General features: G+C 32.2%; 1 protein-coding gene across 1 annotated transcript in view; it reads left to right on the forward strand.

Annotated features, from left to right (window-relative positions):
- LOC140447820 (trace amine-associated receptor 1) overlaps positions 1-27442 on the forward strand; it is an 832360-nt gene that overhangs the window by 309996 nt on the left and 494922 nt on the right. Inside the window, exon 3 of the mRNA XM_072540699.1 lies at positions 215-464. Within this exon, the coding sequence (XP_072396800.1) occupies positions 234-464 (231 nt within the window). The 5' untranslated portion in view covers positions 215-233. The remainder of the gene's footprint in view (positions 1-214; positions 465-27442) is intronic.

Below are 27442 nucleotides of genomic sequence, written 5' to 3' on the forward strand. Positions count from 1 at the left end.
AAATCACTAGAACACGAAACGCTCCTTCCTTGAATGTGAACGAAATGTTGGTATGCAATATTTTTAATACAAATTCATAAGTCACAATAATTGCCAAATCTGGTATATAAATATATTAATATTTGATCTATATAAATGCAGTCTATATATTGTATATATTTTAACTGTTTTTATACATGAGATAAACTCATATATAATTATTTTTTTATTACAGATGCTCAAAATCAAACTCCATGTTTCATAAGATGCAACACAAAGTTACCATTTTGGTAGCACCTGCTCTTGCAAATAGCAGCTGCAACCATCCTCGGTATATGCACATTACATTCTTCTCCGCTTTAACTTTTGGTGATGTTGTTCAAGCAGTTCTTGTTCTTCTTGTCACCGTTGGTGTTTTAGGTGCAAATATGTTATTAATACTGGTTATAAATAGTAGGAGGTACTCCAAGTATATTCATTCACAGGTGAGTAGAAATCATACTTGATTAATACTAATAACACAAGGTAATGTCTAATACGTTTTTAGTGGTTTTACTTAGTTTATAATATTTTTTATGTAAAAGGTTATTTTTAAATACCCACCCAAATAAGAATGAAAAACATTTTTTAATTACTTAAATCAATAAAAGCGATTTTATGTATATGTTCACCTAATTTACAAATAATATGTTGGCTTGGGTTTGAAATACTTCTATTTGAAATGTGATGCAAAGTAGTTCATACGATGGGTCTACTTTACACCAACTACGTTACTAGTTTTTGTTCCATGGAAACCGTCTCTTGCAAACCAATTGTACTGTAGCTAGTTGGCTTATTGTACATATTTCATTCATCTCAGTATACTCGAACCCTGTTCCAACCCATACAGGTCTAGAGAATGACTAATACCCATCCTGTTGGAATCACTTAGTAGTTTTTGAAAAGTGTTTGCCACCTTCGATCTGATGACTCGCAGTGATGCAAGATATAATTAACTATTTCAGGTCCTTTACTACTGAGTCTGCAACTTAAGTTTCCATGAAATAGTCTTATTTGATATAGTTATCTCCTTAATGTCCAGTAAGAAATTCTGTTATGACATTGAGCTGATTTCTGCTTATTTTCTACCACACTCAGCCTTATTAGCACAAGTCCATCCAATATACATTTTGCTAGGTGTTTGACCGAGTATTTTTTCTTTGCGAGAGTTATACTGCCCTCGGATCAATGCTTTTTTCGATCGTGAATGCTTTTTGACACCCTTGTAGTCTTTAGTGATTTACGAATAGTTTATTTATTAGTTAAATTACTACGATGCAAAAAAACGTCATACCGTTGCAAAGTCTGTTCTTTTAATATATAATTTGTTTATTTTCGATATTGTATGGAAAATAATTAACACAATTTAAAATTTTATTAAAAGTTTTTATTATTTAAGATAGTCAAAATTAAAGTTTGTTTGTGCTTATAATAACAATTAACCTAATTTTAATAGCTAGCATTAAGCCGAAATAAAATAAATTACTATTATAGCAGTTCTTCTTTGGCACGGCACGGCGTTTTACTGTTCAATCGCAAATGTTTCTGACATCTTCTTCTTAGTGTGCCGTCTACCTACGTAGTTGGTAATTATAATAGCTATTTTTATTTTTGAGCTTGCTGCTTTAACCAAACAATCAACCTGCATTGATACCAATCACGTAGATTCTTTAACCAAGAATTCTGCCTTTGGCCAACAAATCTTCTACCTTGAACCTTTCCCTCTATGATGAGTCTCAAAATTTCATATTTTGGTTCAAATTTCAGGTTTCTTGTTTGTATACTAGTAAAATTAAAATTGTTTTTTTTTATATTTTTATATTTCTATTTTTCATTGTATATGTTATATTATGTGTTCTTGTATTATTTTCTTAGTTATTACCTGTGTATACATAAACATAAGTGACTTATTTATATTGTGACATGACAGGTAGTGTTTATGTAAATTGTAGTGTGTAAAAATTGTCAATCAACGTATCTATCTATCTATCTATCTATCATCTGCTATCTTCCAATTCATTCGCGGTACTTGATTTTTCCTTTCATGGTACGCTGAAGGATTCTGTACCGGCCTCCTCTAAGGACATGTCTAAAGTATAAAATATTTCTTATATTATTAGTTTTCAAAATTTAACAGAGCTTCGTTGGTTTGCATCGCTGTCCAGAGTATTCAGAACATTCTTTTGTACAACCACATCTCAAACACCTCTGAGCTATTGATCATATCGGCCTTCAGAGTAAAAGTCTTGGTGCCATGTAACAACACTAACCAAATATAGCTTTTGATCATTCTTTGACGGTATATCAAGTTTTCGCTGTGGTTACAGTAGAATAGTTTAATTTTTAGAAACACTATGTAAGCTGCTTCAATTTTGCACTTAATTTTTTTATTTGGGTTTAGTTGGTCTGTAATGTAGCATTTCTTATATTTAAAGTAAGTAACTCTATTATTGTTCCGTTGATCTATCTGTAGAGAAGAATTGTCGTGACATTGGCGACTAATTATACTGAATTTTGTCTTGAAGTATTCATTTTAAGGCCTATTTTTTTCCTGTCGTATTTAAACAATCCAATAGCTCTTAAAGGCTTTAGAGACTATCTCAGCCGCGTCAGCTTACCTAAGATAATTATTCAATTCATCATTGATTTATTATTTATATTAAGCATGTTTAAAAATGATATCCCAGTAGGTATTAAATAACAGCAGGGATATAATACATTTTTGTCTGATGCCTCACTTATTGCAACATTCTTCGGTTAAACTTCCATCGACCTCGTACGACTGCTTTCTGCTTCTAATACAACAAGCACATTTAAGTTAAAAGGTGTCTCACGTTATAGCAGTTCCCTAACCTAAAACACAAAAATCCAGTGAGTAATAATTCGTTTATTATCAGTCGCATTTAGGTACAGAAAGCAAGTTAGGTTTTGTCATTTTCTTAGGTGAATTTACGGTACCAAGTACTTTGTCCACAAAGGACAACTCCAAGTACTTTGTTTTTAACCACAAATATCAACACAAATATACATTTAATAATACCCGTGGAAACAGATCTATGATAGATTATGCTATAGACAATAGAGATATACATCCATAGAAAATAAGCGACGTAAGATGCCTTAAATCAGCAGATATAGGTAGCAACAATCGAAAAGGATTATGTGAAGACAAAATGTGCAGAAAATAAGAAAGCCTTTTTAAAATACAGAACAACACAAACACAACAGTTATATAACCAGTGAACAGACAAATAAAATGGAAACACTGGAGTTTCTCAAAACAGATGAAACACGTCTTCTACAGAACACAAAAAAAATGAAGAATGATTAGAGGACAAAGAAACGAGATGAGCAAACTAATAAAAACAAAACACATGTAGACGGAAAAATGGGCAGACTACTTTTGATCCCGATTTGCTAAAGGTGACAATAATGAACCACCAACATCAGAGGTAACGACAAACGAAGAAATAAATAATAAGGAGGAAGATGTAAAGGAAGCATAAGCATTAAGGAAATAAAAAAATAGAAAATTACCAGGAGAGAATAGAATACCGAACGAACTTGTAAAGTACGGAGGACCAGATCTTACCACACAACTATTATAACTAATCCAAAAAATAATAGAACAAAACAAAAATCCTTAAGAATGGTGATCAAGAATCCTAATACTTCTCTTCAAAAAGGGAGACAGATCGGACCCCAAAAATTACAGAGAAAATAATTTATTAAACACAACACTAAAACTAGCAACCAAAATGATAACAAATAAACTGAACGAAATTATATTAATAGCAGAAGAACAACAAGGTTCTAGGTCGGGAAGACCCGCTCCGACGCTATATTTATAATAAGGCAAGTGCAAGAGAAATCATCAGAATTCAACAAACTGGCATTCCTATGTTTCGTGGACCTTAAGACATTTCACAGGGTCAAATTAAAGGACGTTATCCACTTGTACGCAAGAGAGATAACTCTAGGACTTATCAAAACGATCGAAAATATCTACCAAAACAACAAAAGAAAAGTCAAAGTAGAAAAAGAACTAAACGACCCTATTAAAGCTGACAACGGGATAAGACAGGTAAATTCCCTGAGTCCTCTGTTGTTCCGATGATGGATGAAATAATGAAAAAGTAAGAACTGAAAAGGGATACCAAATGGTAGAAAAACAACTTAAAATAATTTGCTATGCAGACGACGCAATACTACTCTCTGAAAGTGAAGATGATTTTTTACCTATGCTGCACCAACTTAATAAAACCGCCAGAAAATTTAAGAGGTTAACTTACCCAAAAAGACAAAAATGCATGTTTATAAAAGCAAATTTACTAAGATATAAATTGAAGTTGGAAGGTCAGATAATAGAACATTGATGGATTTAAAATATCTAGGCACTACATTATCTAGCTATCAAAATCTCGAAACAGAAGTGGAAGAATGAGAATAGAATCAGAGCCACAGGTTGCCTAAATGAAACAATACTGGAATGAACAATGAAGCAATAATAACATACGTAGCAGAAACATGATCTATTACAGAGAGGACAAAAAGATTGTTGGAAACAGCAGAGATAAAAACACTTAGAAAAATTAATGGTAAGACACTATGGTCCCACCAGAGCTCAATCCTTTTGATACCGTAGGTATATGGAATAAGTTAATTTTCTCCTCAGAGGAAGTGTGAGCCGTATGGCTAAATCTGGATGACAGTTGATGGTAAAACACTGTGGAACAGAGCTAGACGTACAGATATACGACATAGATGCAGAGTGGAGAACATCAAGAACTGGGTAAGAAATAGAAGGGTAGAATGAAACGATAATATAAGCCGAATAATAACAAATAGAGGAGTAAAGATGGCAAGTGACGGTTTCTTAATAGGAAGAAGATCAGTAGGAAGTCCACGAAAACGATGGAATGATAACTTACTGAAAGCACCTTAAAAACAGAGTCAAATCCACATAAAAAGAGAAGAAGTAGTACTTTGTCCAAGACATAACAAATTTCATCATTTCATATAGGCTATTTCCAACATTTCAGTGACTTTGCGTTGATCTTAACCACTTCGTACTCAACTTCGGTTATGACTTCACGATTAGGATTGTTATCATATAGTCAATTGGTGTCTTTTAGATGAAATTTTTAATTTTTTTAGCTGCAAATTTGCCAATCTAACCAGAATCAAGATTCTGATTTATCTCAATCTTAAGCTTTGTTCGTTTTGTTTTATATTGTTTGGACATTGATGCACTAGATATTTCTAAAGTTTCATCTAAATCAGTATAACCGACCTTATTTTAACCAAATATTTGATACAGTACGGCGTTCATACACAAAGTTTCGGATCGCTATATACATTAATTTTTTGCAACGTCGAACTGGGTTGAAATGAAGATGAAAACTGGGTTTGAAACTTACTGATGGTACAGCGAATTCTACGTTCGTTAGACCGATTATGGGGACCATAAGTTGCTCTAATTGCACGATACATGTTCCTCATAGAACGCTTATTTTCGTAATACAGCTAAATAATTTCTAGACGCTCTGCCGGACTAAGTCTTTTCATGATGAAATGTTAAACAACACTGAACAAAAACGCAACGTCAGGTAACACGTTCATGCACGATCACCCAATTAATCCCCACCAAAAAAAGTACCTCGAAATAAAATTTATTTAATCATCTACTATGATTGATAAAAATCAATCAATCTATCGTATTCCAATCAAATTTAGTCGACCATTAAAGGCTTACACGAAAATTAAATCATTTTTTCTTTGCGCGTTTTACTCATACCGTGTATTGTTATGTGAACTGTTTAATATTTAATTTGGTAATCTAAAACTTTCCAGAAAATATTTTTAGATTTTATATTTAAGTATAGCATTAGCCAAAGAGAAAGATTCATAAATTTCTAACACAATTTTTTTATTAGAATCAATATACGAAGAGGAGCGTACGATTCTTTAAAACAATCGTTATTTTGTTTTTAATTTGAACATTAACAGTTCGGATACATTTGTCCATAGTTATTAAAATTAAAATTAAAAATCGAAATACATTGACCGCGCCGAAATACCCCAAGTTAAATGTAAAATTTTATTCAAATTATAAAATCAAAATTTTTGCTTTTTTCTTATTTATTTGTATGTTTCCTGACTCAAATTAAATAAATTTATTTAGAAAAGTTGTGCAAAAGTTTAACAAGTTAATACTAAATTTGGGCGGCTGTCAGCGAGTTTTGGGTTTATCAAAAACCAAAGCCATTTTTGTGGATCCCTGTTTGTCTGCAAGTGTAAGGTAGAGTAAATTAAACAAATCTTTTATTGTCAAGGCCATGTAAAATTTCATCTATGAAACGCTGTAAGGTCTGTCCTGCGTTTCTTAAACCAAAAGGCATATATAAATATTCGTACAGTTCAAATAGTGTGGTAACGGAAGTTTTTGGTATATCGTCGGTGGCTACTGATATCTGGTTGTATGCTTTAACTAAATCTGTTGTAGAGAAAATGATCTTACCAGCTAGCGACTGACCGAAGTCTTCGATGTATGGAATTGGTTTTCGGTCTGGAATAGTTCTTTGGTTTAGACGTGGATAATCTCCACAGGGTCTATATTCCTCACCTTTCTTCGGGACCATATGTAGTGGTGTGGACTAATTACTTTTTGATGATCTTATGATGCCTAGTCGCAGAAGATTTTCGAATTCTTTTTTAGCCCATTTGAAATTTGTTAGGGGCTAATCGTCGAGGATTAGAGAAAACGGGTGGACCTTGGTATTGTATCGATATAGTGCTTGGTTTGATGTTGAATGCCTTTCAGAATACCGGCGGGTTGCGTGATTTGCGAAAACTGAGCTAACAGCGTATGGTAACGCGACACTTCCGAGATTGTCTTAACGCTGCTACCGAAACAATATTTAACGAGTTTCTTCGTTCGAAGAGTTGTAGTACTGTCTATTAAGCACTGGTTAGCAATGTCTACTAGGAGAGCAAAATGTGATACAGAATCAGCTCCTATAATAGGCTTTTGAAATATCCACCACTATGAAACGCCACGTAAACTCAGGCCTTAATCTGATGTTTAATGTCAAGCTAACATAACCATTTATTGCGATCACACTGTCATTGGCCGCGTATAGTTCATATGTATTCTCTCACACTACAAAAACACTCACAAATCTGCCCCGGTGTCTTTGGACTTGGATCGGATACCGCACTTACCGATTGCCTGTGTTGTTTTCCTGGTGCTTGCACGGAGGTGTGCACTTTTGAGCACTATCACCGAAACGCTAGTGATACCAGCATATTATGTCACTATTATGTTTCCTGCTGTGGCTTCTGTTTCTATAGTGTGGTTTTCTCTTGAGAGGCTGTGATTACGACGGTATGTATTAGTTTGTGGTTGAGTAATTCGACTGTTAATTTTCCGATGGTGCTTTCGAGAGAAGTAGCCGTTTCCGAAATTTGTGTTCTAGGAGCTACGGCTTCGAAAACTGTATTTACTAGCTCGGCCACTGTGTCTTAATCAGCACTTGATTGAGTAGCTAAAATAACCTGTGTAGAGGATGGCAGTCTACCTAACCACAAAGATCTTATATTATCTGGTACCGTTGTGTCAGCTAAAGACTGTATATGTCGTAAGAATTGAGAAGGTCTTCGATCGCCCAATTTTGCATTCTCGAGTAATCTTTTAATTTTTTGTTGTTGTGATGCACTGAGTCTTTTAATTTATTCTGTTTTTAACTTTACATACATGTCTGTAGCTGGTGGTGATACAATGATGTCTCTCACTTCGGATATGTATGCCATTTCTAAATTAGCAACTATATAATTGAATTTTGTTGCGTCACTTGTAATTTTTGCTAGTGCAAATTGGTTTTCTACTTGCAGGAACCATATTTCGGGAACGCTGGCTCAGAACGGTGAGATTTTCTTCTGTAGCACTATTATTGTCACTTTCATTATCTGGCATTATACTTATTAAGATTCACTGTTTTAAAATAACCACACATTCTTTGTTTTAAAAGCTAGACGATAAACTCAAATATTATCGGCCTGGTCTCTTGTGATGTCATTGCTTACAATATAATATTTCGTTTCCCATACATGAAAAATGCAACGTCAACACTCAGTTAAAGTTCATATTTGGGCAGCAACTTTAGTTAACAAATTAATACGTTATCATAATATTCTACCTGGAAATTTAAATATAAGATCTGGTATTTAGTTTTTAAATAGAAAAGTTATAATTATGCGTAATTAGCTTGTCCCTACATTTCTATTACTAGGTTGATTACTGTGAAGTACGACCACGCCTTTTCCCGATCGTATTCCCACTCCTCCAAAAAATCTCAACTTTCATAAAAAAAACCAATATTATGCTGTAAATTTATAAATAGTTTGATTTATACTATTTTTAAATATGTTTTATTAATTTAAATGATATTTTGCAGAAAATAATGAACAATTCGATACCAAATATTTTTAGATTTAGCCTGCAGTGTTTTGATTCGTTGTCGTCTATTTGACGGACCTTTTGTTTGGCACTTTCCGGTTGTTTTTTTTATAGTTAAACTCCCGCTTTTGTCCGTATCATGGGTGTCATAGCAGGTCTCGTTGGAATAAATAACAGAACGATTTTTTTTCTGTTTTTTTTATTATCATGTAAATAGTTATCAGGAGCATTCAATATATGTGTGCTTCTATTGTGTAGTGGCCTTTAGATAGGGGATGTTTTAATAATATATTTTATAAACCAGTTGAACCATTTAACGGCGAAATTTGCTTTCTTGAACTTTACCATAAAAAAGTATTTATTAGACGACTATAAGTAGGTCTTTAACAGAAATAAAAAGATAATTTAAAAAAAAATTGTATATTTTGAGAAAAAACGACCGGTACCTTGACGTAACGCTAGCGTAACGTGACATACGAAATTATTTAGTGTGGAAAATTTCGTTACATTCGATATATAAGTCCAATCCACGTTATAAAAACAGCTTTAAAGAAAGTACCCAAATACAATAACCTAAGATGTGAGCTAAATAAACAATGACGGATTTAGACAGCCTGAGCGTATTCAATACGATAAAAGTCATCATCATTATCATCATCCACCCTCAAAAGTTCACTACTAATTATAGACTTCTTTCTCGCGTTTTCAATCCTGTCTATCTTATGCTACTCTCATCCACTTTTCATTTTTTTTTTCTTAAATCGTCAACTTGTTGGCTTTGAGATATGATGTTAATGAAGAATGTGAAAAATATCATAGACACAACGCGAAACAAACACGAAAACATTAAGAACGATGAAAAAAGGAAAAGAATTACCTATCATTATAAAGGAAAGAGAAATGAGCTACTTTGGACATGTATTAATAAATTGAAAATATGAGTTGATGCAATTAATTATATAAGAAAAGTATAAGGAAAAAGGCGACCACAGAGACGATGCACATCCTGGTTGAAAAATTTAAAGCAGTGGAGTGGAAAAACAATAATGGAACTCTTCAGAACTGCTGCAGACACAGTAAAATGGGCCGTGATGATCGTCAATATCCTTAACCCTCCAGCAGACACGTCTCTTAGAGTTACATGAGTGGACACACTGTGGCACTTAATGCCGCACATAGAAAAAATGGTATTAAAAGTTAAAAATTATCAAAACTTTGTCAGAAAAGTTCGTAAACGACCCAAAAAAGAAAAGCGATATTTTTAGCAATTTATTGTATGACTTTAACATAATGTAACGACTCAGGCACAAAATATAAAAACAAAGAAAAAGTTTACAATAAAAAATATTCTCTCACAAAAGATCAAAAAAGAAAACTATCTAAATACAAAATAGTTAAATTAGTCTTTCTCCATTGAAGGATACAAACACATATTACACTGAATTTTTTTCTCACTATGGTCTTTGCAAACAAATTATTGTCAGGAGTCACAGAAAATGGTTGTTTTATTGTTTTTATGTGCACTGCATATATGGCACCGTCCACTTCTACTTTGGTTTACCGTGCTGGTGGGTTCTTTGGCACTTTGAAAAGGCAACAGAAACTCTCTTACATTTTTTGGAAGTATCTTCCATCGGTCTTCTAAATGATCCCTCATCAGGGAGAATCATAATTCAAGTAAAAATTTTCTCCTTCTTTGTGGCGACATATTTGGCTTAGTGCAATTATAAATAACTTCGGAACTTATTCCAGCTAAATCTAGTATGCGAAAAATATTGCTAATCGCCATCTTCTGGTAATCCTTTGTATCGTGTAGGAAGCACATTTTTGGTCAACCGTATCGACGCCACTTTTTGTTCTTTTGTATTCTAAAATCATTACTGGTTTGTCTGTATCTTCGTCTATGTCGTCTGTATCGATCATGGTAGAGAGCAATACTTGAGCTTTATTTCTTTTAGAAACATATGAAACTAGGGACAATGTCTTGAAACCCGAATATTGAAGATCCAATGGCTCACAGTTTATTCGGAAGAAATTGGGGAGGAAGTTCTTTTTTGTTTTTCTTCAAGGTGCCAATAACTGTAAGGCCATTTTGCATGCGATAATCAGCTAAAGGATAACTAGTATAATACTTATCCATAGTTATATTTCTTTTGGAGTTTTTTACGGGAGAAACTAAACGTTATACTATATCGAATGGTTTATTTGAACATTTTGTACGCGCCGTCTCTTTGTATTCCACAATATATCTCGAAATTCCATGTATAGTAAGACCTGCTATACCAAAGTACATACAGTTTTATGCCATATTTGGCTGGCTTTTGTGGCATGTATTGTACATCGTCCTCTAAAAGGGTGAAGCATTTCGTCTATAGTGACGTATTTCTCCAAACAGTAATTACTTATACAATTATTTAGAAAGACTATGTATATACTTCTAATAGCAGCTAATATCATTTTTTTCACGATCTTTTCGTGTCCCAACATCATCGAAACGAAGAGCACGAAGGAGAAAGAGTTCGTTTTGTAACCAAATGCAGCTCTGACCCGTATCATACCGATTCCGTCTTTGCCCATATTTCTTGAACATTTACATAATTTTCTTTTTTTACTAAAAGAATAAATAAGATTCCAAATAAAGCTTTTATTTCATTACGAGAAGTTACATACATCAGAATAATACAATAGAATAGATACATCAGAAAACTGTAACCGTTACCTCATGGATTTTTATAACTACTGTAGCGGTAGATCACAAGACAGGAGAAAATAATAGTATTAGTGCAACAAAACCTTCAAAGCTCCTCTATAATAAATATTCATATAGGTCAGATAAATAAGGAAAAAAGTGTCATGAAAATATTATAGGATTATTTAGTGAGAAATACGAAATCTTTGAAAATCTGATCGGAGTTTATATACCTATCTACGATACAAAAATTAATTTTATTTTAAAAAAATGGCATTGGTTCATTATAATATCTAAAACAGATTAGTTACGTTTTAAAACCAAACGACAAGTAAAACAGATCAAAAAGAAAACAGTCAGTCCTTTACGTCAAAGGAAATTAAAAGTCGACTTACTAAAATTACCATTACAAATTAATTTTTAATCACAAAGTGTTTATAGAAATTAATTTTAATTGAAGAGACGGAAAATAATCGTCTTCTAAACAATTTAAGTTAAAGTAAATAAAAATGGCCGTAAAGGAACATAAAAAATAGTTTGTAAAAAAATACTAATTGTACAGAACGAAATGTTTTAGTAATGTAACCGAAGATGTCTAAAATAATATTTATAGAATCGAAGTGAATATTCTTCCAAAATTTACCTTTATTATTTTGTCCCATTTAAATGTATGGAAACTTATTTACACTTTCTTTTACGCAAATTGCTTAGTCGTAAAATTGCCTTAATTTTATCAAGTACTTTGTTTAGAAAATAGACTATTTCGTGTAAGATTTTAATAACCACCATTCCTTAAAACTGGAGTAAGCAAATAGGACCCTCAAGGCTCAATAGTAGCCCTAATTTTACAGGTGGCAATCTTCTATCGTTATTATATTCATAGCAGCTCAAACTAGATCAGTTGGCGAAATTTACATCTGCGTTTAGAGCCTCCCTTGCCCTCAATATTGCCATGTAGAATTAACTTTGAAAGTCGGTATTTATTATTATGCTTAAGTGGCCGAAATAAGCCAATGTTATGTTCTTTGGGGTGCTAATATTTTCTTTGTCTTTTCTTAGCCTCTAGAGAAAAGCTGTGTTAGTTGTGTGGTGTATTTATGAGACTCTTAACATACGTCGATAGTACTACATTTCAAATGCCTCTAATAGCTCTATGGCGTCTTCTGTAAGATGTTCTTGCTATTCTAGTGCCAAATCGTTTTAAATGTTGGCGACCATCATGACTAGACTTCGGCAAATATGCATATTGCATATTTTGCATATTGTGCATATTTTATGCAAATATTTCATATTTTGGCATATTTGTATAAAAGTTTGCATAAAGTGCATAAAAGTTCAGATTTTTATACTGTATTTGAAAATTTTTAAACATACCAATTTATTTCAATTCTTGTATAAAATTTTGTAGTCATTTTAATCAAGAAATGATCTAAGTACGTAATCTCTACAGGTACAAAACATTTACAATTTCAAAGAAGATCAATTTAAGTAGCCCTCAACATTCTTAGAAAGTCTCGGTCACTGAGGCATTCAGTTATTGGATAATCGCTAAGGGTTCGCTCATTTGCATTTTATGATCTAATCCCCAAATCTATCTACAATTTATTGTATCTTAACAGCAGGTAAACGGCTAATAGTTTCGTTTCTAATTTAGGGATTTTCCAACATCTCCCAGTTTATTGAATTAGGTACCTAAACATTTCTAATTTGATGCTCAGATTTGTAAATCATTATTGTTTTGATATTCAAAGCGTAAACACTCGTTGTGCGTAAGAAAAAGGAAGATTGTGATTTTATAATGCCTAAAACAACCAGTGCTTCAACTTGGATTAAACCTTATAAAGAGCTGTCTATGGATATGGGAAAAATCTACTGTTCAGTCTGTGGCAAAATTGTAAGTATCTAATATTTTCTATTAAATATCTAATATTTCATACATACAGGGTGTTTCCAAATGACACTTACAACGTTTGACTGTAGATACTTCTCGAAAAATTGAACAAAACGATATAGTTAATAACTTATTTACTTTTCGAGATACAGGGTGTTAAATTTAAAAAAAATTTAATTATTTTAGTTAATAACAACAATAACTTTAAAACCAATAAACGTATTTACTTGAAATTTAGTACTCGTAGGTTGTTTTTAAATGAAAAATAGCTTCCTTTAGTGAGAAAAAATTGTCCATGGTACAATACAATGGTGTGTATTTAGAAAAATGTTTCACCTTTACTTTTTTTTATGAAGTCAGCTATTCTAAAACACAATTATTTTTATTGTAATTGAATTAACAAAAAAAAAACTTGTGTTGAATTTTAAAATAAGTTATATGATGTACTAATGGTTAGTAACAAAAACTAATTTGTGGATTAATACTGCATTTAAAACACTTAGCGAGTGTTTTTTTTTCCAAACCAGTTATTTGATTAACCAAAAACACCTTGTATATTTTTATATTTTAAAGGTTGGGTTAAAATAAAGGTTTTTATTTTTATTTATAGATAGCATGTGAGAAGAAATTTCAAATAGACCAACATGTGAGAACTGCTTCACACATTGCAAAAAAAAGGAAAAATAGGAGGAAAACATCAAACTTCAATGGCTAAATGGTTCCAATCTACTTCAAAAAAATTAGATGAGCAAGAAACTTTTAATGAAGACTTGTGTCGCGCATTAGTGTCTGCAAACATACCGCTTTCAAAATTAGCAAATGTAAATTTTAGTTCGTTTCTAAAGAAATATTGCAAACTTAATGTTCCAAGTGATCGGTCTCTAAGAAGAAATAATCTGAACGGGCTATACTCGTCGGTGTTAATTAATATTAAGGAAGAAATTGCAGATAATTATTTTTACATATCTGTAGACGAAACCACTGATTCCTCAGGAAAGTATATTGCTCATTTATTGATTGGTATTCTTAAAGAAGATACCTTACCAAAATCTCATCTTATTTCATGCCAGCAACTTGAGAAAACAAATGCTTTAACAATTTCGCGTTTTATACAAGAAACATTAGCAACTTTTTTTCTTCCGACAACTATTCCTTCTAATAAATTACTGCTTATTTTATCGGATGCTGCTCCTTATATGGTGAAAGCAGAACAAAATTTAAAAATATTTTTCCCAGATTTAATACATGTTACTTGTGTAGCGCATGGATTAAACAGAGTTGCAGAGGAAATACGAAAAAAGTTTCCTCTTGTAAATACCATGATATCCAGTGTCAAAAAAGTATTTCTTAAATCTCCTATAAGAATTCAACTTTATAAAGAAATGCTACCTAACATTCCTCTTCCACCACAACCTATTTTAACGCGATGGGGAACATGGTTAGAAGCAGCTAATTTTTATGCAGATCATTTTGTTAAAATAAAGAACATAATTGATACGTTATCAGACGAAAGTTCTCAATCTCTTTTGGATTCTAAACAAACTTTTCAGAGTAACTTGCTTCAACAAGAACTTTCATATATAAAATCAAATTTTAGTTTTGTTCAAAAAACAATTACTCAGTTAGAATCACCAAAACTGTCATTGTTCGAAAGTACAGCATTGTACAGGTAATATTGGAAAAGATATTTTAAAAAAATTTGAAGCTACTATGGAAAAAAATAAAGGTTACCATATTCTTTCTGAAGTAGTCAGTGTTCTAGCTGGAAATATTTCGGAAACAATTAATTTAGAACCAAATGTTTTGGTTAGTTTGAAAAATGCTTCCGTTACATCAGTTGATGTTGAACGAAGTTTTTCCATATATAAATATATGTACTCAGACAGAAGCCACAAGTTTTTGTTAGAAAATTTTGAACACCACTTGGTCATTTATTGTTACCATAATTCTAAATAAGTTTATTCATACTTAAAAATGATGTAGTTACTTAAAATAAATGTAAATCTTAATGAATAGTAGGAAATATTTAGTTATGTACACTTTTTTTTTAAATAAAATTGTTACTTTTTTACGATTTTTTTATTTATTTGTATGCATATTTTGTAAAATATTTGCATATTTTCGGGTAAACACGTGCATATTTATGCGCATATTTTCTACATTTTTATTTGCATATTTGCCGAAGTCTAATCATGACAATCTGTATTTTGCAAACTGCTGCTTTAAAAAAATTTGTGGTTGTTGTGTAGAACCACTTAAGTGGATTTTTCCGTCAGAAAATCGTTTGTCTTCCTGGTCAATGTTTTTCTTCTACTTTTCCTTGTAAAATAATTGCAGCAAGCCATATTTCGCTGTTCCTCATGATGTGACCGAGGTATTCGATTTGTCTGTTTTTATTGTGGCTAACAACTCTTTTCCTTTTTGCAGTCTTAATAAAACGTCCCGGTTGGTAACGTTGTCGGTATAGGATATCTTCAGGATTCGACGATAAAGCCACATTTCGAAAGCCTCAATTTTCTTGCAGGTAGCGAATGTGAAAGTCCATGACTTAACTTCGTAGAACAATATAGAAAAGATATAACATTGTAGTAACTTGATTTTTATGGGTACTAATAAATCATAGCATTTGAATAGCTTAGCCATTTTTTTAAATGCAGATCTTGTTTTCTCTATCCCAAATTTGATTTCTAGGGAATGGTTTCAATTTTCATTGACGTTTGTACCAAGATTTTGTTAGAGTACATGTTGAACAGCAACGGTAATAGTATACATCCCTGTCTGACCCCTAGTTTGATTTTCAAATCATCGGATTCTCTAGCCTCTGTACGGATAGACGATGTTTGATTCCAGTAAAGATTGCCAATAATTCTTAGATCACAGGTGTTTATTCCAATATTTGTTAATATCTCCATCAGCTTGTCGTGTTTTACTTTATCAAATGCTTTATGATAATCAATAATGCATGCATAAAGATCGCCATTCACATCTCTATATCATTGAAATAGCACTTGTATGCTAAAGAGTTCCTCTCTCGTACCCACTGCGTTCTGAAAACCAAATTGTGTACGGCTGATTTTTTCTTCGCATATATCCTTTCTTTCGTCTATATATCCTTTGATGTATGATTTTTAGAAATAAGTTTAAAATGTGGTTTCTTAAGCAGAAGGTCCGGAAATCATTGCAGGACACGACTTGTTTTCTTTGGTAGAGCAATAAACGTTGACTTTAGCCATAATCTTGGTATTACTCCGTTTAAATATATGACATTGAATATTTTTGTTAATCGTTGAGTACCGTCGCGTCGGTGTTAAATAGCTTTATGAGTTTAGCACATGCGTTGTCAGGTCCAGGAGCTTTGCCACCTTTTAGTTGTGACTTAAGACGTAACATGTAAGACTTCTTATACATTAATTGATACTTAAAAGTGAGTTGCAACTACTCTTCCTAAGACCCGTTAAAAGAGCTCCTGGCTTTTTTAATACGAATTTTTATTTCATAGTAATGATTGCAAGTGTCCTTAATATTGCACTCCAGGTAGCATATTTTGCACACGTGACATGTATAAACATTATACATCGTTCTTGGGAGCCCCTGCTCACTTTGCTAGCAATGTGGTATTGTCTGCATATCTAATATTGTTTGTAAGATGGCATTTACTGAACTACTATCTTCTGATCCATTCAAGGCTTCTATAAAGATGTTTTCAGAGTATATATATGTTAAATAATGCTGGTAACCTTATGCAACCCTGTTGAACTCCTTTTCTGACTATGAAGATCTCAGACAGTTAATTTTAGAATAGCTCTTCTTCTTCTGTAAGTTCTATCTTCTATCGATGGTTCGAAACCATTGGCTCTGCGGACCCTGTTGACTGCCGTTCTAAATAGTTCTGGACTACTGCATTTAAACCATTTCCTCAAGTTCTTAAGCCACGATATTCTTCGTCTTTCGCTTCGAAACCTTTCGCTTTCTCGAATTTTGTCTTGCACAATAAGCCTTAATAATGAGTATCTTTGCCTTCTCCTAACATAGTCTAAGTACTCAAGTTTTCTTCTTTTGATAGTCAATATTATTTTAGCTTCATTTCCTATTCTTTTAGTAACTTCTAAGTTTGATATTCTTTGGGTCCATGATATTCGTAGGATTCATTTATAACACCAAAATTCAAAGGCGGCCAATTTATTTAGATGCGCTTGCTTTAATATCCATGCTTTCAAGCCATAAAGAAGAGTAGTTAATACGTAACACCGAACTATTCTTAGGCGTAGTAATAACCTTAAATACCGACAACAAAGAAACTTTTTAAGTTTAACGAATGATGGATGCACTTGCTATTTCAATAAGTGTCTTAATTTCTTTGGTTTGGTCTATATTTGATTTTATCTACATTCCTTAGTATTTGTAGGTATCCACACTCTTAATTACACTATCCTCAATAATCAATTGCATTTATTAAGTCGTTGCATTACGTTCTGTAAATCATTGATATTATCCGTCATTATAAGTGTATCGTCTGCAAAACCAAAGTTGTTCAAAACTTCTCTATTGATAGATATACCTTCTATTAAATCTGAGTGATTTCTTTAAATACCGCTTCACTGTGGACATTGAAGAGTAGTGGTGACAGCACGCAAACCTGGCGGACTCTTCTCTGTATTTTGATATCTCGGGTGTTCTGGTTGTCAACTCTTACCTTGGTAGTTTGATTCCAATATAGATTAGATATAATTTTTATATCACGACTGTCAATATTTTCCTTTTTAATATTTCTACAAGCTTTTTTAGTGTATATAGTAAAGCTATTTTTAAGGAAGCATAACAAATTGAAGGAATAATAATTAACGGAAGATCTATTAACAACATAAGATATGCATATGACACCGTGATTATGGCAAGCTCTGCTGAATAACTCTAATTACTGCTAAATAAAAAAAAACAGTTTCTGTGAAAAATATGGACTAAAAATGAATATAAAAAAGACCAAATACATGATAATAACAAAAAAAACAAATATACCAACAAACATACATTTGGGAAATGTACCGATAGAAAGGATTGATAAATAGAAATACCTGGGAACCTGGATTTCAGACAATAATGATCAAACAACCGAAATAAGAGCCAGGATAGAAATAGCAAGAAATGCGTTTGTAAAAATGAAAACAATTCTCTGCAACAAAGACTAAGATTAGAACTAAGAGTAAGAGCACTGAGATTCTACTTGTTTTTGATACTGCAATATGGACTGGAAATTTGGATAAGTTTTGGATGATATTATAGAATTTCTATATCTTCTGTTGACGATAATATAATCTATTTGATTTCTGACCATTCTGCTTTTATTGTCAGCTGGTGACCTCCATGTGTACAGTATATGTTTAAAAAGTTTAAACAAGGTACTTGCCAATATAAGTTCCGCATTAATACAAAAATCAATCAGCCGATCGCCACGTTCATTTCTCTCCCCGAGTCCATATCGCCACACACAATTCTCTACTTCTTCTTGGCCCACTTTAGCGTTTAAATCTTCCAATATAATATTTATCATATATTTGAGTAAGCCTTAAGACATTGCCCATTTGGTAATAGAAAATCTCTATAGTGTCTTCATCCTTGTCTGCAGTGGGTGCATATACTTGAATTATGTTTATTTTATGTATTAAATGAGAGTTAAGAGACAGCATCAATACTCGATTGTAGTAGGGAACAAAGTTACAAATAGCTTTTTTAAAATTCTTATCAACTATAATGTAAACTACCTACCTGTGATTGGAGTTGTTGTTACCGGAATAACACATTGTTTCATTTCTAGTGTTATATTTTTCTGATTTAGGCCATTGCATATCGCTAAGCCCTAGTATTTTTATTTTTATTCTGTACATTTCCGACACAGTGTTATCTAGTTTGCCAAATTGGTATAAACTTCTTATGTTCTAGTTTCAATTTTCAAGGCTACAGAGTTATTCTTATTTGCTTGACAGGGAATTACCTTGATAACGACCTAAGAGGCCCTGTCGTCAAAATTTGATGGTCCTTTCCTGCCGGATCTTGGTTTCCGAGCTCCATGATCATTAAGTAAATTATCGAGTAGTGGGCTTATGATGATTTTTACTAAGGATATACATGCGGATTTTTAATGTGGTAGTCATCCACATCTCCACATCTCAATGCAGTTGACTAATTTAGCTCTTCCGCCTTCGGAGTTAATTTCTTATCTCAAAGGCAATGGAGTCCCCTTCGGTTCTTCCACACGTAGCTGTTAACCAACAAGTTGGGATTACTTATACCGGTAATCGTTTGGTTAATATAAAACTGGTAGTATCCAACAATAGACCGATCCAGGATCATTTCTCTTACGGTTTATCTTATTACTGGTGATGCCACTGCCCGACATAAGAGTAGGATATTGAAAGGAAAACTTGGTAATTAGATGGGAAATGGGTATAGGACATAATTTTTCCTAGGTACCAGAAAATTGGAAGGTAATTAGGGCTCACGTGGGCAGGGTCGCATCCCTGAAGTAGATCTATCTTCTACCGGGAACGTAAAAGAGTATATACCTGCTACTCATATAGCCCTACAATCTGCTTAATTTCCAATAATGGCATAATCAAAGACCACAAAGTATTAAAACCGGGTTGTGTTAACACACAATCACGTGTGCATACGTTGTGGTATTTGTGTTTTGAAATTTATTTCTTCTTCTTCAAGTGCCATAAGCTTCCAGTACATAAACGTTTATCTGTCACTTATTAGTAATTGTCCCTATATGTAGCTCTATTAAACTTTTATATTTAGCAGTATTTTTTCTCCGAGGCCTCTTTTTTATTCCTTTCATTAAAATCAGTCTTAATATCTCGTATTTATTCTCTGTCCTCCCCAGCACTGTTTGTAACAGTTCACGTTTCGTTCCAGCTCTTATTATTACTTCCTCGTTTGTCATATGCTATAGATTATGCGATATCCACAGTAAACAATCAATTCAGCTGCTTTTTACATGGAGTACCGCTGCTGTTTGTAGTCACCTATTGCAGATGCTGTGCTTCTTAACTATTCTTAAAAGTCAAAGCTGACACTTCCACTGTTGAAGCTGAACCAAATATATTCTTTTTAGCCGTTGCTGCCATTGTGGTCTTTATTATTATCCCTGGACAGTGGTCTTTGTTCTACCACACAGAAATAGGCTCCAATCTGAATTTAGTAATTTATTTGTGGAATTCTCATGTAAATATTTTTCGAAAAACAATTTGGATATTTGCAATGTCCAAAATTGATTCTATTTGATTGGGTTCAAGAATAAATCATTTGTTTCGAACTTAAAAAAACCTTTTAAAACATTTTCAGCTGTAAGATACCTAGGTATATATTAAGTTAGTATTACTAACAAATAAACAAAAATATTAATATACGAGAAATATTTTTTTGTAATTAGAGCTTTGCAATTTGCGATCAGATGAAGGACTGAAATGTAGAAACCACATAAGTTAGAACGGACATGGTTACGGGAGGCTATCGATATTTCATGCCGAGTGAAATTCTTCAATACGTGCATTCAGCAGCAAGTCACAAATTGGACTAGTCATATAATTACGATCGAACTTTACTGGAAGTCGGGTCGTCCGATCATTAAATTTTGGTCTAGTGACAAAATAATCGCGCTTAAATCAACTTGACATTTTATATTGGCATTTTCAATTATTATAGATTGACAAAATTGTCTAAATGGTAATAGTAAATCAAATAAACAAAAGTTTTTACTTATTAGTTCTTAAGAGTTGGCTTATTTGCCGATTTTTTATGTAAATTTTTCTACGAATCCTAACTTAAAAATGCAATAAATCAATTTTATGCAAATTATAGAATTCGAGGAAAACTGTTTTTATAGTATAAAACTGCTAAAAACTTATTAAGGGCCGGTTCTACATTGTAGGTATAAAATACAATATAGTTATTTCTGGTTTTACTTATACCTAGAGTTATTCGAAGTATAACTGATTGTGCGTTCTACAATGTTTAGCTACGACAGTATAAATATCGAGACTAAGTAGCCTTTTAGTTCTAATGAATGACAGGGGCATAATATTTACCCAAAATATAATTTACTTTTATAATTGTTTGTGAAAAGTTTCGAACTTGGATTTGAGGTTCGAATCGGTTTGTAAATGCCCCTTTGTCCGCTTGTTATCGGTCGACGATGATAGGTATAATAAAAGTTGAAGTTGTGGAATAAAAGTGTTGATTTATTGACAGCTACTGGTAATTACACAATATGATGTTCGTTAGGTAACTACTTATAATTGACTGTTGTAGACTGCGCTCACATTAGCTCAAATCCCCAATTTATAATCTCACAAATAATTCATACCTCAGCACAAAGGTTATTGCTTCCTATCGTACCATACCAACAAACTTTGCTTACCCTACAATTTAATCTACGCCTTAATTGCGACAGTTAGAAAGTTCAATTAGAACATATATTATTCGGCAATTTATTTAGTTGTAGGTAAATGAACTAATTACTAAAATATTATACGATATGGTTTCTACAATGTCACTTATACAAATTACAAATTAGAGAGAGTAAGATTACAAATTAAGGGGTTAATTTGTGATTGAACAGTTTGTCTTTATTTTCTTAATATCATTTGGTGCTCATTGTTCTATTAAATTAAAATGAAAAAAAAAAGCGTTGCAACAACTTCACCGCAAATGAAATTGATGTGTTGGTGAGTTTAGTGGAGAAATTTAACCCTTTCACTGCGGGAACCTTAAAAATTAATGCCTGTCCCATGCGACAGGACATGAGTATACTCGTTATGAGCAGTTGACTAGTTGACATTCCGGCGATTATACTCGTCTGCAGCAGCGCACCGTACAGGACCAATACACCAGCAGAACAGTTTTATTTTCAATTTCTAGTTCAGATTTTTTCGGATATCTAATTATGAAATAAGAACTAACAAAGTAATAGACAGTTTTTATTGATAGTGCAGAACAAAATTCGAAAAGAAATGAGAAACCACATATTATTCTTACAGGGCTATAAAGATGATGTCAATTTTTTGTAAAGCATTTGAATCAAAAGTCTTTTTTTGTGTGATAAATACCAAAACAAGTCACAACACAAAGTGCTACATGACAGACGGAGCACATATATCTTGATTATGCGGGTTTTTTATTTTTATCACATACAACGCACCTCTTATTCGGATTTTTTGATAGGTTGTCGGTGTAACTACATCAGGAAAATGTCTTTCTGTGAGCCCCAAGTCACATTCAGCTCCACATCTTCTGCCTTCTCCCATGCGGGAAGGAGGAATATGATATTTAGCTATAATGTCTTCTACTAATCTGAGTTGGAATTTGGCTACTGGAATATTTTCGCCAGTTTTAGCTTTATAAAGCTAAGGTTAGTACAGCCAGATCCCATAAATGGAAAAACACCTTCTTATACCATTTAATGGTTTTCCTGACACTTTCTATCGATAAAAGTAGCATGTCGCATTTGTCGACTGATCCCGTATTATTATTATATTCAATGATACAATGTGTTTTTTTGATAAGATCTCCTGTAAGATAATCTACACATTCTGTATTTTTTAGTTGCGCAGTGTAACAGCTAGTAAGCATGCAAACTTCATGCTTATCTTATCATTTCAGCATGAGAAGTTTATATGTAGATCTGGGCACAACTTCACCACGTTTATGTTTTCTATCAATTGTTGGCATAAATTTCCTGTTTGACTTTACAGTCAGGTAATCGTTTTTAGATCGTGAAGGTGTAAGAATAACATAGGACTTATGTACCAGTTATCTACAAATAGGCTATGCTCCTTGTTCAAGTAAGGCTTTAAAAGTGACATAACAATGTCACCAGATTTTCCCAGTTTTTCAATTTCATATTCTTCAATATCAGATGTGGCTCCCGTGTACATGATGAAGTCTAGAACATAGCTGGTTTAACAATCACAAAGGAGAAAATATTTAACTCCAAACCGATGTATTTTTTAAGAAATGTACTGTTTGAAAAAATGTCTGCCTTTATATAATAACAGACTTTCATCTATGCAAAGATTTTGAAATGGACTGAAATTTTTCTCTAAATTTGGATTTCAAATGATTGACTATAATCCTTATTTTACGTAAACTATCTCTTTCGACAGGCTCTTCATCATTATCAACAAAATGCATCATCCGCAAAATTAGTAGAAAGCGATCTCTTGTCATGAGGCGCATAAAAATTGGAGTATTCATAAAAGGTTTACTAGTCCAATAATCATTGACATTCGATTATTTCGTCTGGAGCATCAACAGATTGATTGCTAAAAAGCAGTACATTTCATTTATATTAACTGATTTCCATCGTTGTAGACGTGAATTCGCATCAACCTGTTGTCTACTTTCCTGTTTATAGTATCGGTTTGTCTCATCTGCAATTTTCTTTATTATTTTGGGCGTAAAAAAGCTTTCAAAAAAATCTACAGCATGTGGCGTATCTGATAAACTGTCAATTTCACATCCAGAATTAGTATTATCAAAAAGATGTATGACCGGTAAAAACGTTTCATCTTTCCAAACAAATGCCGCAGCTTCCATAGTTGTTGTTAATTGTTCGGCTGCTGTGTTGTTTAATTTATCACCAATTTCATTTTCTACATCATCTTTAGCCTTGTTTTCAGCAACATTTTGTGATTTTTCCACGAGAGTTGATGCTAGAATGAAAGAAAGGCTTATATAAAATCAACACAAACACAAAAATATACAACACACGTTTGATCAACGTGCAGTACAAAAAGCTTAATAAATATATATTTAGTTTACCTTCTACATCTTCTTCATCGCTTTTTGGCCATCCATCGCTACTTTCATAATCGTTCATAAAATCATCTTCAAAATCACTTTCTTCTAGCATACGCGCGAGATCTGCATCAGTAAGATATTTCCGACTCATTTTCATGACGGGTAAATAAATACTGATTCGAGTTCAAATTGCAACCAAGCCAAGCAAATATTTTGTATAGTACCTTATGCGAGTTAACTTGTCTAGAGCAGTCTGAGCGACTGTCGTTGTGTGCGGACAGAGACGGAACGCAAGATTCGACTTGTCTATGAACAGGTGACGTCAAATATCGAATAACAAAGGTATATTGCGTATTGAAACAGTTTTTATGATTTACGCGAGTTTACTCGTCAAGAGCCGTCAGCCTATAAGAGAGTATACTTGTCAAGAGCAGTGAAAGGGTTAAAGAAATTGTAGGTAAGTAATTTATAGAATTCTGCTTTTGAATATTGAGATTTATTTATTATTACATTCTAGAATGCCAGAAAACGGATACTGTAACTAACAGCGGGAAAGAAGCAGAGTGGCGCAAAATAGAAATTCAATTTAATTCTATGTGTTAGACAGGTAGAACTGCCAAAATGTTAAGAAGCAAGTGGCACTCCTTAAAGAAATCGATAAAAAAGGAATACATGGATTACAAGCAACAATTATACAAATCAGGTGGTAGGCCAAAAAGGGATTTAGGGCTTAACAGTGCAATATCACAGGAACAATATCACAGTTTGATTATGATTTTGGTATGCAAAATATGTTACGTTATATATATATATATATATATATATATATATATATATATATATATATATATATATATATATATATATGTACATATATATATATATATATAATTCTTTGACCTGTATAAAAAAATAAAATAATTAAAAATTTAAAAAAATTATAAAAATTTTAAATTAAATAACAAATTAAATTAAAACTATTTTCATCGTGTGTTATATTTTATTTTGAGTTATTATAGATACATTTTTTATGTAAAATTTAAAATAATTAAATTTAAATTGCACTTTTTTCCGTTTATGCTTTTTAATTATTGCTTCTCTCATATTATCTCTAGCCAAAAAATTATATGAGTCTTCGTCAGCCCCTTTGCACGTTTTCACATTTGTTATTAAATTGGCAAATTACTCTTGTATTAAGATGTGGTCTATTTGATTAGTTTCATTTAATTCCGGAATTTTCCACGTTCCTTTATATATATTTTTTCTTCTGAAATGCGTAGTCATAATTTTCATTCTGTTTTCAATTGCGAATGTAATCAATCTTTGGCCATTATCATTTGTATTCATATGTTTGCTTTTACCCCTTGTTATGTTTATATATATATATATATATATATATATATATATATATATATATATATATATATATATATATATATATATATATATATATATATATATATATATATATATATATATATATATCTTCCCTTTCGACCTTTGCGTTGGCGTCGCCTATAATAATTTTAATATCTTGTCTGTGCATTTCTTCAGACAATGACTCTAATTCTTCATAAAAATCATCTTTCACTTTTTCTCCTTTTTCTTTTGTTGAAGCATGTATATTTATTAGCAATATCATGTTCTTTTTTCCTTTAATTCTAATTGCACACATTCTGTCAGATTTTGCTACAAATCGTTTTACCTGTTCCACGTCGTCATGTACCAGAAAACTTTTTTCTTGCATTACCCAAATTTTTTCACCATAATCCTTTAAGATATTATTCTTTAGCTTCATTGGAGATTCTATTTCGACATCCTCTTTTAAGTGGTTTTGTTTGTTATTTCTTTTCATACGTTTTTCAATTCTCTCTGCTTTGTTTAAAACCTGGGTTAATTTGTTTTGTGTTTCTTCCAATTCTTGCTTTATCTTTATATTTTCTTTTTTCAGCGCAATCGTTTCTTCTCTATATTCCTTATTTTCATTCCTGATTTCTTTCAGTTCTCATCACCCATAAACATACTCATAACGTCGTCATCACCCTTTAAATCTTCTTCCCTTCGTTTTCTTTTGCTTTGGGTTCTGGCAGTTTTTTTGCTCTACAGGGAAGGTTGAAAGGTGAAGAAATATACCTACAATGTGAAAAACACTCAAATCAAAATCCGATTAAGGGTTCAGAAAAAATATATTTTCAAAATCATGGTCCATTTGAGGTGGTGCGTTAATTTTTAAAAGTAGTATATTTTCTTGTGGCTTGGCTTGTTAATACAACTTACTATTTTTATTTAATTTTGCTTTAAATAAGTTTATTTGAAGTTTTGATTTTCACTTATTTTGGGAACAATTTTAGAAGTTGAAATCGAAACGTCAAATAAAATTATTTTAAAATAAAATTGGGTCTTGGTCTAAATAAAAATAGTAAATCGTAATCTAAAATTATGTACAGTAAGGGTATAAAACATTGTAATGTTACATAGAATATCTTAAATCATATATGTTGTTAAAAGTGGGTCATGACACGAGGAGTTATGTTTGGATTACATACACTTATTTTTTAAACACAGCCTTGCCTTATATCACGTAGATTCAAAGTCTGTTATGGTAACGCTGAGAGAATATATAAAACGTAAAACAGATTTATTATTGGATTATTATTGTATATTTTCTGTCTGAGATGTGTACATAACGTAACAAACTCATCGTAGACCGGTAACAATGTACGTGTATAAATTTAAATAAAATATAATGGAAAGTTAGTGATATTCTTGAGTTCGAGAGTTGGCCCTTTTTATCCCTTAAGGACCAACGTGACAATTAGAACTAGAGGTATTTGTCTAATTGCGGAAGTGGAATTTTGTTACTAGATTTTTGTTGTTACTGATAGAGATATAATTTATGAATTGTATTATACTATACAGTAACTGGAACATATATATCCAATAACAAATTCATTTAAAATCAATCACAAACATGCATTTGAATTTAAACGCTGCTTACAAATCCCTACATATATCTATTGTTTTAATATTAGACTACAATGTATCCATCTATGAATATTCGTATTTCGTTTGTTACGTAAAATCTAAACCACTTCAATGATGACAATATTGTTTTTTTTTTTAAGAAATGGAATATCTGCATATGTTAATTAATATTTTAATAGTTATGAGCAGAGTTAGTATTTATATGCAACAAAAAATTGAAGAAAAAGAAGCCTGTATAGGCAAATAGGTAATTTATTTTCTACTATACACAGTGAATTAGCTTAATATTAATTAAACACCAATATATTGATACAAAAAAACGTTAGTAACATAATAGTCAGCCGTTAACTTGTTGACGGTATTATGTGTTGTAAGGAACACTTATATGCCTATTGTCTGTAGAATACCCTACAGTAAAAGATGGATTGTGATCACGGTTCGTAGACTTACTACGGTTGCCTCTTCCGACTGGGGTGGGGATGTTTAAGTTACGTCACCAGAGTACACAAGAATACAAAACCCATTTATTCGCGATTGAAACTAAATGTAGAGGGCAGGTCGATTGCAGTGTTGATTGGTTGAAGGGGAAGTATTACGTCAC

This window comes from Diabrotica undecimpunctata, chromosome 8, assembly GCF_040954645.1.
Source record: "Diabrotica undecimpunctata isolate CICGRU chromosome 8, icDiaUnde3, whole genome shotgun sequence".
Lineage (NCBI taxonomy): Eukaryota > Metazoa > Arthropoda > Insecta > Coleoptera > Chrysomelidae > Diabrotica > Diabrotica undecimpunctata.